The sequence below is a fragment of the Phalaenopsis equestris genome, unplaced genomic scaffold, assembly GCF_001263595.1.
Source record: "Phalaenopsis equestris unplaced genomic scaffold, ASM126359v1 Scaffold000873, whole genome shotgun sequence".
Taxonomy (NCBI): domain Eukaryota; kingdom Viridiplantae; phylum Streptophyta; class Magnoliopsida; order Asparagales; family Orchidaceae; genus Phalaenopsis; species Phalaenopsis equestris.
The window spans coordinates 1120778-1135535 of NW_018165313.1; the positions used below are offsets into that span (position 1 = coordinate 1120778).

The 14758-nt window shown below is 36.4% G+C and overlaps 1 protein-coding gene across 2 annotated transcripts in view; it reads left to right on the forward strand.

Annotated features, from left to right (window-relative positions):
* Positions 1 to 7110, forward strand: part of LOC110032000 — a 21081-nt gene extending 13971 nt beyond the window's left edge. The window contains exon 3 of one of the 2 annotated variants that reach the window (XM_020735494.1): positions 6849 to 7110. In XM_020735494.1, the coding sequence (XP_020591153.1) occupies positions 6849 to 6868 (20 nt within the window). In that variant the 3' untranslated portion in view covers positions 6869 to 7110. Of the gene's footprint in view, positions 1 to 6807 lie in introns of both variants that reach the window. The other variant, XM_020735493.1, reaches the window with a different exon arrangement.
* The last annotated feature ends 7648 nt before the right edge of the window (positions 7111 to 14758 follow it).

Below are 14758 nucleotides of genomic sequence, written 5' to 3' on the forward strand. Positions count from 1 at the left end.
GAGTAATCGAGTCACAAAGGGTTCACCTAAGGCTGTTGATCCTATAGGAACTCAATTTCGGGCCCTCTACATGTTGGTCCTGAGCACTTGCAACTAAAAGTTGAGTGCTTGGAACCACTCATGAGAGTTCTTCACAAAAATGAGTCAAGAAGTGGCTTGAAGTTCTACGGGAGGTGGGCTCCATCGCTAGTCCACTAGGATGATCAATAAGAACTCCTAAAGCTAGATCCTAGGTTCTAAGAGTAGGAGACTAAGACCTCACTAAAAATGAGGTCAACAGACCCTTCTCCTTCTCGAGGCTCTAACGTCTCCCTTTTTACTGTGACAATTCTTTCCTCGTCATTTGATTCGACTACCAGTGAGGCTGGTAGATGGCGGTCCCCCTCTCATCTCTGCCTATAAAAAAGCTTCTTAGAGTGTTGTTTTGGGTTGTTGAAAATTTTTTGAGAAAAAGAGAAGTTGAGGTTTTTGTTGTCTGAGGCTTTAGGAGGAGAGGTTCTGCCGAAATTTCTTCTTGGCTACGTTCTCGTGTGCTGGGAGTTTGGAGCATTCGTTGGTTGCTGTTTCTCGAAGCCTTTAGGAAGAGAGGCTCTGTTGAAGTTCTCTTTCGGCTAGGTTCTTATGTGTTGGGCGTTTGGAAGCTTGGTGCCCTTTTTCTGTGTTTTTCTTTTAGGAAATCTCAAGCAAGGTACTTCTTCCTTCTCTTCTCTGTTTTGTTGCCCTGCTCGACACATGTTGAAAATGCTAAAATAGTGAATGCATTCATAAGGCTTTGATTTGTCTTAACAGGTATTTCGTAACGGCATTGATATCAAAGATTGGGCCTTTCATACTTTTATTGTATCTGATTTAGAAGTTTTATGCTGATTAGTTGAAATAACAGTTTAAGGAAAGCATGTTTCGATCTATTGTCATATGCAAATCTTCTTCTTACACTTCTATTATTCCTATGCCTATATGCTGGAAATTGTGACCTTTTTTTTCCTTTTCTCCTTGCTGAATCAATTTATTGTTAAAGGAAGGATGATTTTTTAGGGGAAAATGATAGCTTGCATTTCTTTTCTGCTCGAAATACATGGGAAATCATGAATATGAACTCTGAAATGATATTTGCTCATCTAGAACTCATGTTGGAAATGAAATGTTAATGCTTTTTTATTATTTTTATTTCTGTCCAAATAAATGCTGGAAGTTCTATCCCGTTTGGACCATTTGATGGGCTCGGTTTGGCTCTTTTGGGATTGAGTCTATGCTGGAAATGTTTCTCTGTTTTTTTTCATGATGAGTTCAATTTTTGGCTTCATTTTAGATTTAATGCTAGCTGGGAGTTTTTGCCCTGTTTTGCCTTTCTTGTGGGCTCGTTTTGGCCTGAGGATTGGGTTCTGTTTGTCCCTATGCTAGGCCTGATTTGCCCATGTGATGGGTTTGGTTTTGACTCTGTATGTTGGGAGATGTTTCTCTGTTTTGGCCCATTTGGTGAGCTCGTTTTTTTTGGGTTCTTTTGGAATGAATGAATGCTGGAAACTATTCTTTGTTTTCCCATTTTGTTGGGTTCGTTTTTTTTATTTTTTTATTTTTGAAGTGGATTCATGCTGGAAACTGTCTTGCCCCATCTACTGGGACTTGGTTTTGGTTCTTTTGGAATGGATAAATGTTGGAAATATTTACTTTGCTCTACTATTTGGTTGGGTCCGATTCTGGCTCTTTTGGAATTGAACTACAGCTGGAGGTATTCTTTTTGTTCTTGCTCCTCTGTTGGGCTCACGTCTACCTGTTACAGTTAGTTTATTTTGCCTCTTTGTTGAGCTCAGATGTGCCTGTTTTGGATCCTTGTCTTGTCTTTCTTGCTGGGCTCGGTTTGCCTCTTTGGTGGACACAGTTTGGTTGGAGGCTCTTCTTTAACGTCTCTCCTGAGATTTTTATTGGTAATCAAGAAATTCATGATTTCAATATCTACTTCTAAGTGGAAATGTTTGATTCGAGCATACCAACTCATTATCATGTCTTATTTAATGAGAATTGTTTCAATCTAGATAGTTTATGTGAGTTTGTTCATTCTTATGTGAGTTTGTTAATTATCTATAATAGTTTGTCTATTCACTCTCTTATATATATTAAAGGAGCACAATGATAAAATTTGTGGCGACTTTTCTCTTTGTCATGAAGCATGTTTAGTGGTTTTGGTCTGCTGCCTTTAACCGTGAGCATCCTAGCTGGTTTCTTTTTGTCCTGTTTAGATGCTCTGTGCTGGGTTTGGGGCTTAGTTTTCTCCTCTCTACCCTTGGCCGTGAGTCTTACTGTTGTGGTTTGTGTTATGGTTGGTTTCAGACTTAACTTTCTTCTCATTTTCTTTGGCTATGAGCTTTTTTTACTGGCTCTTTTATGTTGAAAATGGTTGGTTCAAGCTTAAATGATGATGGTCTCCATCTTGTTGCCTTGGTCGTGAGCCTTACCTTGTGTTTACTGCCCTTACCCGTGGGCTTATTCTGTGGTGGCTTTCTCTTTCTTTGCCCTACCCGTGAACTTAAATGTGTGGTGGCCTTCCTCTTGTTGCCCTTATCCGTGAGCCTTACCTTGTGATCTCTTCATGAGATAAGTTGGGCTGGTGGTTGTCCCTCTCTGTTGCCCCTGGTTCTGAGCATTTATATGGTTTTATCTGGATAATTTCATGTTTATATGATATGAAAAGTTTTTTTTTTTAATGAAAGTTGGAATTAAATGATTTTAATTTTGACACGATTTTCTGGAAGGCTAGAAGGTCCCCCCTATGGATTATTCTCCTTTATTTTGTGAAATATAAAAGGCTTTTATAGCTTTATTTTGGGAAATCATAAAGTTGATATGAAACAGATTCATGAAGGGTTTGAAAGCTTATAAAATTGTCATTTGGAAAAGTGTTTGGAGATTCAACATTAAAATTTGGATAACATAAATGCCACATATCGGTTCAGGCTGGGGTGTGTGAGTACATATAGGTGTTGAAGCCGTGGATACAATTGTTACATTAGTTTTGGGCCCGTTTTGACCTGTTTGAAAGAAAATTTAGAAGGGATAGCCTTCTTGGGTTGATCCATTTATAAAATTTGAGAAAATGATATCCTTCTTGGATTTATTCAAGGATCATGGGCTCTCTTTTTTTATGACAGTTTTGTGGTTTGCTCCACCATTCATCCTTTCGATCTTTTGGGTGGATCAGTTCTTCCTCTCTCTCATCCCCATTTTTATTTTTTTTTTCCTTGCTTCTTGGTTCGGTTTTCAGTGCTTATGTCTGCACATAAGTGCTCATATATAGCTTACGATATCATATTTGGCTATATATGAAACCATCAAGTAAGGACGCAAGTAAATGTCAGTTTTGTTTTGGGGCTTAGGGCGATGATGACAAAGGCACGCCGGTGGTAGAGCATGATGATATTTCATCCTACGATATCAGGACCCAATCCTGGGATCTGATAAATTGTAGGATGACAATTTCATTCACCGATACAAGACTAGCGGGAGACCCGTACCTTCTTAAGTTGTTGGCGGTCCTATGCCCGACGACGTGATCGACTCATGAACAACTATACTTTTTTTTAAAAAATTATAAAACAAATTGATAAGAATAAATACAATATTTTTATTACAAAATTGATACAACTTCCTTTTTGTATATTTGAAATCTATGGCATGCTAAAATATAAATTTTACATGTGTTACAACTTGGTTGTTCACTTGTTGATTGCTGATACCGGGCTAAGGAGTACCCTCCTAAGTTAGGTTTAGTAGGACACCCTTCTAGTTGAGTGGCGGGTTCTATACATCCGGGTGACCGATAGTAGCCTTCGACGTCCCTCAAGTATAAATATATACTATCTGAGCCTAGCTCCGACCCGAGTGCTTGCGGTTTATTCTTTCTCCTTGTCGAATTTTTTCGTATGTTTTATTGAAATTTTTGGGCAAAGCACTCGCGGACCTTTTTCTAGGATCTTCCCGAGATTTTGATAATTTTCTTGGAATTGTCATTTCTCGATTTTTCTCGAGTTTTCCGTCGTGGGTTATTTATCGATTTTCTCGAGTTTTTCAGGAAATTTTTCTTTTATTCATGCAATAAATACTAGCTTGTTTAACGGAGCAGCAAACCTCCTAGATATACAAATTTGATTTACATTACAACATTTTACTTCACACCATATTATACTGTTCTTCTTCTTTACTGTACATTCTACTGTTCTTGTCTTTTATACTGCATACTTTATTACACACTATACCTTAGTGTAGGACAACCTAATGATTACATGTACCATTTAAAACTGTCATCAAACTCGAAGGTGCTACGACGAGGGGCATGGAGCGAACACCGTCGGCAACACGACAATGGAATTCAGAAGAACAACGTCAAAACAGATTCATATCACTAATCACTTTCCTTAGTTTAAATAACAACCCATGGGATTTCGAGGTGGTTTGCCTAACGCAACATAAACCCTCACATATCACTTTTAGGTTTTTGCATAACCTTATTGTGCAATTACAAGTCCTAACACTTTAGGATTCTTAGGTTACTGTACGGTACAGTGTAAATCCTCTATCTTTTTAGGCTATTTGCACGATCAGATATCGTGCGAATACAAGTCCTAAATTCTAAATAAATTGCAGGATTAAAACATCAAATAACATTATTTCAAAGATATAAAGTCAAACAATAAGATAGTTGGGAGGTCACCGTTCTTGTCTGGATCCGTGATATCCCCTACTCTTCATTCCTTTGGATTCCTTAAAATAGCTGTTCTTGTTTCCACTCCCATTTGATTTTCTCATGTCCAATCGTGAAAATTTAAACTTTGAAATCTTAAAGGCAGAACCACTGATCTTAATTGAGAGTTTTCTTAAGTGACCCTGGTCATTTGTGATGTAATTAACTATAGGGGCTTGCCTCTATAGGGAATTTGGAGCCTAAGTAAAATAAACCATATATAATCCTTATATTAGATAGGAGAACTTTTTGGCCTCATATAAAAGTGTTTCGCAGACCAAACGAATGTCACAAATTCTTTAGTTTAGTTGATTGAGTTTACTACAAGTGATATGCTTATTCTTCGGGATAAGTGTGTTACTTATGGTATTGCGCTCAGTTATCCAAACCATTCAATATGAAACTCGTTTGGTCTCATCTATTTCAAAATTAAAATATTACTTTAAAAAAAATCAAAATCACATATTTGTATTAAAATTATTTTTATATTTATAAAATTATCTCTTTTTCAAACTATAAAATTAAAACGGTCGACATTTTTCAGTCAAAATCAAATCACGAATATCATCATATTTCACTTAGATTTACCTGCAGAATTACTAAATGTCATCCTCATGGTTTCTCAGTTGTTTGGCAATGAAGTTAATAATATCAGCGCGCGTATCTCATCATCAAAATCAATTTCAACATACGACAACTGATTTGTGATAGTATTGAAATCATTTAGGTGTTGAGCAGCAGACACATCTTCCGCTATCTTCAAGTTGAATAACTTTTTCATCAGATGCACATTGTTATTCACCAATGACACCAATGACTTTTCATACAAAGTCGCCATGAGATCTGCAGTAGTCCTCTCTTTGATGAAGTTGTGGGCAACCGATCTCGACAGAGTTAATCGTAGATCTCGACAGAGTTAATCGTAAGTTAATCGTATAACCCTCAGAACCCGTCGATCCAACATATTCCATTCCGCATCGTCCATATTTTTTGGTCGTTTTCCCAGTAACGGAAGATGAAGTTTCTACCCATAGAGGTAGTCCTCTATTTGCATCCTCTAGTAAGCAAAATCTGTGTCATTGAACTTCTCAATCCCCGATGTCATCACTTCGTATCCACCTATCGTTCTTCTTTAGATTTGAACAAGGGCTCTGATACCAGTTATTGTAAAAACGACGGCAATAAAACGAAAAGTGGAACGAGTAAAATTGCACGCAGAAAAAACACAGAGCGACACACAGATTTACGTGGTTCGACAAATTTGCCTACGTCCACGGAGCTGCAGAAGATTTTATTTCTTCGAGGAATTACACTGTCGAGCGCCTCAACGTTTACAAGAAAATCTCTATTTTCTTATCTCCCTTCCTTTTTCTCTCTTCCTCTCTTTATCTTAGCTCTCAAAAGGATTTGACTTGACGTGACCTTATTTGTGATTTAGATTTAGTTAAATTTGTTATAAGCTCTAAGATTTTCTAGCAAAATTTAAATCACCGTTTAGTGAAAGCTTTGTGTGTTTTCAGATATCTCATTGAAAGAGAGTAAGTTAGGAGTTGGCGAAATACAAAATTTTAATCTTTTGCGTGCTTGTTTTTTGCTCCCTGTGTTCTGTGAGAAATCTTTGATCCTAAAATGTTTTGCATCACTTGGCTAATAATAAGTGCTAGTAACTCTTGATATAAAAAATCAATATTTTAGCCAAAAAAAAAAAAAAAAAAGATTTGAAAATATTATAATAATGATCCCTTCAAATTGTAGGATGACTCAAAATTTATTGAACACTTTGTCGATTCTTTCTCAATTGAGCCGCCATTATGGTTCACCTCCTGTTCGAATCTGCAGTATTTTCCATCTTTGATATTTAAATAATTAGAATGGTAAGAGCCTCACCTTATCCAAAAAGTTAAAATTTTGAAGTTCTTGTATGTCATATTTCTATCTATTTATAATCTTTAAGAATATATAAACGATGCATTTTACTCCATTTTGTAATCAAGCACACTTATTGCTTTAGCATGTTTTTGGGAATCCTCTTCCTATATATATATATATATATATATATAAATTGATATCAGTCCTCTACTGCCCTAACAGCTGTTTTCTGCTTTGGATGTAGGACGGGCTTTACCTTTATGATCAAGCTCCTGGCTTCATGTTGAGAAACGTATTTCTGTAGCCAACCAATGATTTTGAAAAGGATACTTTCTTAAGCTCAGAGAAAACTTGAACTGTATCAAGTAACTACTGCAACTATAATCTTCGTTTTTATTTAGTTGTGGATATTTTATCTTCTTGCGATAAACCAATTTTAAAAATATGAAAAATCAAATTTTCAATGTGCCGCATTCTTAGAATCTATGTTCTCAATTAGAATATACATTTTTGAAACATGTTCATGTAGTATCTTTTGAGTTATAATAATTGTACTTCCAAGCAAGGAAATAGTTCTTGCAATGAATGCACATTATGCACGTTTATACTTATTATTATTATTATTATTATTATTATTAATTACCATAACTTAATCATTAGGCTAAGGTGATTATGGAATTCTTTTGCTAAAGACATTTTGAACAAATTTCAGACCTTTTGCTGTTGATATCCATTTGAATGTTCCTTCATGCGGTTGGTCTAATCTTACCTGCTTTCTCCTTGATAAGTTAGGTTTATATTTACTACTAGTTTTATGCTTGCATAAAATTTATATAGATATAATATAGGCCATGTTTGGGTAAACTGCGTTTTGACAGCTGATGCGTTTTGAAAATGTTGAACGCACCTATCTAGGTTCGGTGGCAGTTTTCTGACAGCGGTCTGGCTTCTCTAAAAAAATAAAAATTTGTAATAGTCACAACACCTAGCTTATCAACAAATATTTTTAATCAACTTATCAACAGATTATTCAATAAGTTGCAGCTGTCCCAAACAGACCCATAATGTTAAAATATAGTGTCGGAGCTCGTTGATGAAAGCTTTGCGAGCCTTATCGCTCTTTGTTCTCCATTTTACTTTTTCAAAAAAAAAAATCACAATTTCATTAATACTGAATGAGTATTCTATGGTCGACAATGATAATATTTCTCATTTAATAAACATTAAAAAAAGGGTGGAGTTTGATTTATCTGAAGGGAAATAGTAACCTAGATGTGAATATTATAATTCACCAAATATACGAATCTCAAATCAAGTCATGGAAGTGCACATACAAAGATGATCTACATACATTTTGAGATAATCTAACAGTCCATATAAGAAAAATAAAATACTCTATGCAACTTTCTTTAAAAAGTAAGGATGATTATATAACTTTATGTTTTGAAATTTCTATTTTCTATAAATAGGAGGACTATAATATATATTAGGGGTTTTGGTTTTTTTCTCACAATCCCTCTCATATAGGAAGGCCCCTTCCCTTCTTAATGTAACCATTGTATTCAAGGAATAAAAGGGTCAAAGAGCCCGGGAACGCTCTACTTTGTTTCTACGGGGCAAGTTTTGTTGTTTCTTTTTCCCCACCTGTCTCTCATTCTCTCTCTCTCCCTCTCCCTCTCGCTTGGTCTAATATGCTCAATTCCTTGAGTGTGTCTCCTAAACGATTTCGGATTCAACATTCTAAAAAGTGCGTTGAGCGTAGACTACGCCATCAACAAGAAGAGGATCAACACCAATGATGAACTCCTTAGAGGTACACTCCTAGTAAAGAGAACATAAGGGGGAACTTGTACAACAATGAATTCACCCTATTTATTCCTCGTTGTCAGCCATCTCCAAGAAACTCCATCTCTTTCTCCATAGATCTACTCCATCTCTTTCTCCATAAATCTACAAGAATCTCTTAACAACTCATCCAATTTCTCACTTTTCCCGATAGATTCAATAAAGACAGAGGTGTGTGCAAAAATTGGGTGCATGTTTTCCTCTTCAAGATCTAGAGACTACCTACGCTTCTGCTGTCACACAAAATTTCATGTCAACCACTCATCTCCTAGTCACTCCTTCTAGTCGCACTGATGCCCCCACACTGGTCACCTCTCTGCCGCGCAAAATTCAGCCTCGACCACTCACCGACCTATCACTCCTCCCAGGAGCACGAACACCTTGCACTGGCTGCCTCTTTGTCTCGCAAAATTTTGTGATGGCCACTCACCACCTCGGTCATTCCTCAATGTCGCACGAACGCCCCACATCGACCACTTGACTATCATGGGGAAGACTCATCGTGCCGGTTGTATCTATCGGCCAACTGCCTACTCGCAAAGGCTATCCACCTGTTTTTCTTCTATGTCATATACGGGTCTCGCCGCACCGGCCATATCTCCTGGCCTGCCACTAACCTCGAAGGCCGCACATGCTTATCTTCTCTGTTGCGCTCAGGACTGATTGTGTTGGCCATATCTGCTGGCAGACCGCCTCACCGAGTCAGCTACCTAACTAGTCGGTCGCGGTGCGGTGCCGACCATCTCCTCCATACCTTTTAAAGTCTCCAAATCTAACAAGGTCACGTGTTTTTTTTGAATGAGATGGTTTTTTTATATTCAAATTTTTTTTTTCTATATTTAATATCCTTTAAATCAATAGAAGTTTGCCATTCAATTATTAAGAAGCATAATTACATAAAATACCTGCCCTTGAAATTTGATATGATATATTAATCCTTCAGCGCCAGATCAAAATCTCTGCTTTATTAACTATATCTATGGTCCTCTTCGACCACAGATAGGTTGCTATTTTTGCTGGTGCATGATTATGTTATTTTTTTCAAAGCTTATTCTATTACATATGTACATTATAATATTTGGTATTTTAATGTGAGAGGTCAATGTCAAGGAGTTCAAGCATTTCTGAACCCGAGTAGTAAAATCGACAGCGACGCCAAGAGCGTCTGCTCGATTAAAGACATAAAAAATAACCTGCAATGGCGTCAAGAGCGCGCGATCAATTAAAGGCATACAAAAATAACTGAGAGTGACACTATAGACGTCCGCGGTAAAACACTCTGCGGGAAAGCCAATGAACTTTCCTTACTGCAAAATAAGTCTCGAAGATTGGATTGGACAAAAAATTAGAGATGATTCCCTGCTCTATAGAGTTAAACTCCGTGAAGGGTACGACGACAATCATTCCGAAAAGGAGTTTAGGCGGCCGCCTCCCATTAAAAAGGAACTCAACCTTAGACAGATGTCCGACCGAGTGTCTAGTATCATATAAGTGAAAGGTTAGAACTTGGTTGCGGCATAAGCTTCTTGTTCAAATAAAAACGATCAGTCATGACGCCAAGATCGACTGGTCAGTCCCACAATCTACCCAAAACGCCAAGCATAAAATAGCTTGTCTCTAAACTTGACACGAATGAAGCTTTGGAGGTGGAGGTGGTTCACTGCCCAGTAGCGACAAGCTCCATCAAGGGTACGTCGAAAATCACCCCAGTAGTCAGTCTCGATGGTTGCCCCCTCGAAGGCGGCGACGAGATTTTCTTAAAACCTGGTGAAATGTGCGGTCCAAGCGAGGCAACAACTTGACCAAGCAGCAAATGAGATATAGGCATTGTAAGACTTGTGTCGGGTAATAAATACATAAAAAATAACTAACTATCTCTCCGAAGATTTGATTAATCGAATAACACCAATATTCACCACAAGCAACTTTCACAAGCAAATAACACCGTAAAATTAGAAGTTGAACCAATCAAAAACTTCTCTTCTTTCCAAACATGAAAACTTGTAAAGTGTTTCCTTATAGAAGCTTTCTTTACGAAAAACTTCTTTAGAAAAGTTTGCTATCCTTATACAAATAAAAAAATAAAAATAAAAATTGATACATTTTTGGCAAATTTCCATCATCGGGCACAAATCTTGAAGTATAACATAGATCACGATGTGACTTTTTGAGCAAATAGTATTCAAACCTCAATAAAAACTCAACCGAAACTTCGATTTCAGCAAAGTTATAGTTAAACTAACCAGCTTGACAAGAAGAACCCAATGTTAACAAAATTAGTCTAATTTAAGTTAAATCAAGTTTTGATGGAGTCATTAAACCACTATTGGAAGTTTTCCAAACATATTTAGAAGGTTAAACGAATGTCAAATCTAGCAAGTCTATAATAGAATCGAGCGCCCGACAAGAAGAATCCAACAAACCTAAGATTTATTAATTCCGACATCGTTCAGACACTCAAATGCCCATCAAATGCCGTTTGATCGAAGGAAGCCCTCCGAACCGTCCAAATAAAGTAGTTCATATTCATGCATTCATTGAACCCAAAACAGTATAAATAGAGCCCCACCACTCTCATGAGAGAGGGTTGGAGGCTTGAGAGAGAAGTTAAAGCTTTGAGGAGCTGAATTCCAGCACCACCCCTGTCACCGTTTACCGCCGCAGGTCGTCGTAGATCACCGTCGGCCGCTGTCGAGCACTATTGTCCCAAATATGGCTCCCATGACCTACAAACATCATTACAAGTCACCACTAATGCCTACGTGACAAACTACGATCTACTTGGTCCACAGTTCATGCAGCTCCCGACTTTCGCCCCCCTTGACCTACGGAGGCAATTACAACTCATTATCAAGGCCTACTTTATCGGCTACGACTTACATTGCCCACATGTAGTGCAGCTCCCGATTCCGACCCTCACGGCCTACAAATGTCATTACTACTCATCACTGCAGCTTACGTGACCAACTACAATCTATGTGGTCCACAACTCGTGTAGCTCCTAACTCTGACCCCTGCGATCCATGTACGTTATCGCTCCTCGCCACTATGGCCTATACGACTTACGTGTTCCACAACTCCCGCAACTCTCCCCTACATCCTCTATGGTCAACCGACGCACTGGCCACTTGGCCTACTAGTGTCATGATTCTCAACTACGACTTTTACAATAAACTGACACCTCAACCACCGTCTACAACACTCACGACGAACTACTACCTCCGCGATAATCGACTATGACTCTTTCAGTCTGTTGTATTACAACCAGATTACGGATGTCCAATTTTGTAATTTCATCTTCTCTAATTCAGGAGAAGAGAACTAGTATAATCATCATTCATAGTGGATTATTTCAACTGGAATAGACTCTCTGATTTTTTTTCTTATTCAAGGTTTTTTCTTGTAAAAAGTCAATGTATCTCCTCCAGCTTATCTCTCTTTGATTATCTGAATGTGTGTTTAATTCTCATATAACTCTAAAACAATAATATATTAATTTTTTAATGTGAAGTTTTTAGCACTCATAAGTCTTATTTATTTATTTATTTATTTTTATTTTTTTTTTGTAAATAATTAAACATTCTCTCTTGATGTAAGAAGACAAATATACACAATTTACAAAGCGCGTTTGTACCCAACTGCAAAACTACAAATATGAAATAAATAAATAAAAATTTCTTGTCAATTTAAGCATGTGAACGAATAGAATTTGCCAAGTTGCCAGAAACATACAACTTCAAAGGGCTAATATGTGGAGGCCTTAGTTGTTTGGTTTAAGACGGCAAAAGAAAAATTTTTCCCCCAAAAGTAAAAATAAATAGCGGCATTTACATATATACAACCATTTTTTTTATGTATTTGCATATCTAACAACTATATTTTATTTTTTATATTTATCACCTAAATCTTTCACTTCACATACAAATATCACTATTTAAGCTTTGTAAAAAAATTGAAATACATTTGCTCATGCACAAATCAAGTGGTGTATATGCAAAAAAAGATTTAAGTTTAGATATTCGATCTGTAAGTACATAAAAACTGAGGGTAAGTATGTAAATCTTCCAAATAATGACATGGCCTTAAGAAATTGCCACATGTTTGTCAAATGTAGACGTTGATCTCAGTCCACGCAAAGCTGTGGGCAAACAAATAACGATTTTTAATAATTTGAACTCTAAAATAAATGTGAAAATATGAAAACATATAACAAAATAATTAAAAGAGAAAATTGTTAGATATGGCTCATATGTCATGAATGGACAGTGCTAAATCAGGAGCGGAGTAGAGCGAAAGATTTTGTCCAAATCTGGGGAGTTTTATTATATGGGTTGGGGGTGTGATACATGGGTAATTTGGCAATTACATATTGTGGTCAATGTTTTCTTCTTATGTACTTTCTAGGATTATAAATTAGACTTGTATATAACCCTAGGTATCATCTCTGAATTTTGTATTCTGTACTTTTTTTGAATTACTGAAAAGCCGCCGCTCTGCTCCCGAGGACGTAGTCATCTTTGCCGAACCTCATTAAATCTCTTTGTGTTCTCTTTGTGTTCTTTGTGTTCTTCTGGATTTGTGTCGATTCCTAATTTTCTTCGCCCTAATTTCTCAACAAAAAATAATGCATAATTGAAGGTTATGAGACAATATTGTAAACCCAAGCGAAAGTAATCAACATTGCAAAAGCTACTTAATAAAATTCCTTAAGAAAGTTTAATGAGGACTTTAATAAAATTTCATTAAGAATAAAAATATTTATTTTGATAAACTTACATGCATAAAACGTAATTCTCTTATATTTATAAATCTAACACCTAAACTTTTATATTTATATTTATATTTTAAGAAATGAATTAATAAGATAGTAAGAGTGTTAAGAAAATGATTTGTCCAACTTTTTTTTATTTTTATGTATAACAATTACAAGAATAATTAAAAGCTTAATATAAAACTTTTTATCACGAAAATACCTTCCAATTTCTCATGAACATACATTCATATTTACGTAACTTGACTGTTTAAAAAAAGCCCTTTTGGAGGCCGTAGGTTCTTCGAAGGAACACAGCATAGAATTTTTGCTTCGGAAAATTTACATACATACCACATGATGTTTATATATTTATATCTCTACCCCCTAAAGTTTGATATTTACATTTATGACAATTTGGAATGATAAATGATAAATTTATGGATGAAAGACGGTATTTTACTTTTATAAAGACAATGATGAATATGTTTTAGGGGGTTTTAGGTTCCGACCACCCAATTTCTATGTATTAACATATCAATTACACAAAATTTAATTTTTAAATATATCATATGATACCTATGCTTTTGGCATATTTTAGTGGTCGTTATTTAGTTCGTAGGCATCTAAAATTTATCTTTTCGTCTAATATTTTAAAAAAAATGTATTTGATTATTTTGCTTTTACTATAAAGTAATGCTCTTGATGTAATGTTGAAGATTTAGGGGATGTATGCTGCGGATTTAAAAAATACGAATTTCACAGATTTTGACCGTAAATCTCAGATTTACTAAGGGTCTGTTTGGGGCAGCTGCAGCTTATCCAGCTTCTGCTGATAAGCAGCTTATCCTGATAATCTGCTGATGACCAGCTGATCCGGATAAGTTGTCTGGCTGTTTGGTTAACGCGTCTGGAAAACAGCTGATTGTGAAAAATTGACCCTTTTGCCCCTGGTCTGAATAAGCAGTTCAGCTGTTTGGTTTGTGCGTTTTGTAAACAGCTTATTTGTAAATTTTTTGAGTTGAATGAATAATCTGTGTAGCAGAATGTTATTTTCTCAGATGTCTAGAAATGAAATTGCAAAAAAAGTTTAATAATATTTATATAACTCAAAAAAGTTGTGATTACATCAACAAAACATAGTGATATAAAGGAAAGTTCAATGCACATTTATGGAACTCTAATATGGATTATAGAAAGACCCCAAAAAAAAAAGAAGAAATAACATGTTAAAATTACAAGAAAAAATATGACAATATTGAGTTTGACATGTAAAGTCACATCATGACGAATGTTGCCCGTTTCTGATACCTCAAATCCCCGAGCAAGCGTGTCTTGATGGGGTGCGGTATACACGGAAGAACTCGAACCATATGCGGTGGTCTCCTGTTGTGGTACTCTCGAACTCCTAGTATCTGTGTCCAATTGGGATATCGTAGAAACAGTTGTATTGTCCGTCCACATGAAGAATTTACAGTCTTCAGGTCCTTGTCCCCACCGCGGGCACCTGTACAATTGTCTCTCGTAGCTATGTGTCTGGCGTGACGTGAATAGCAAGG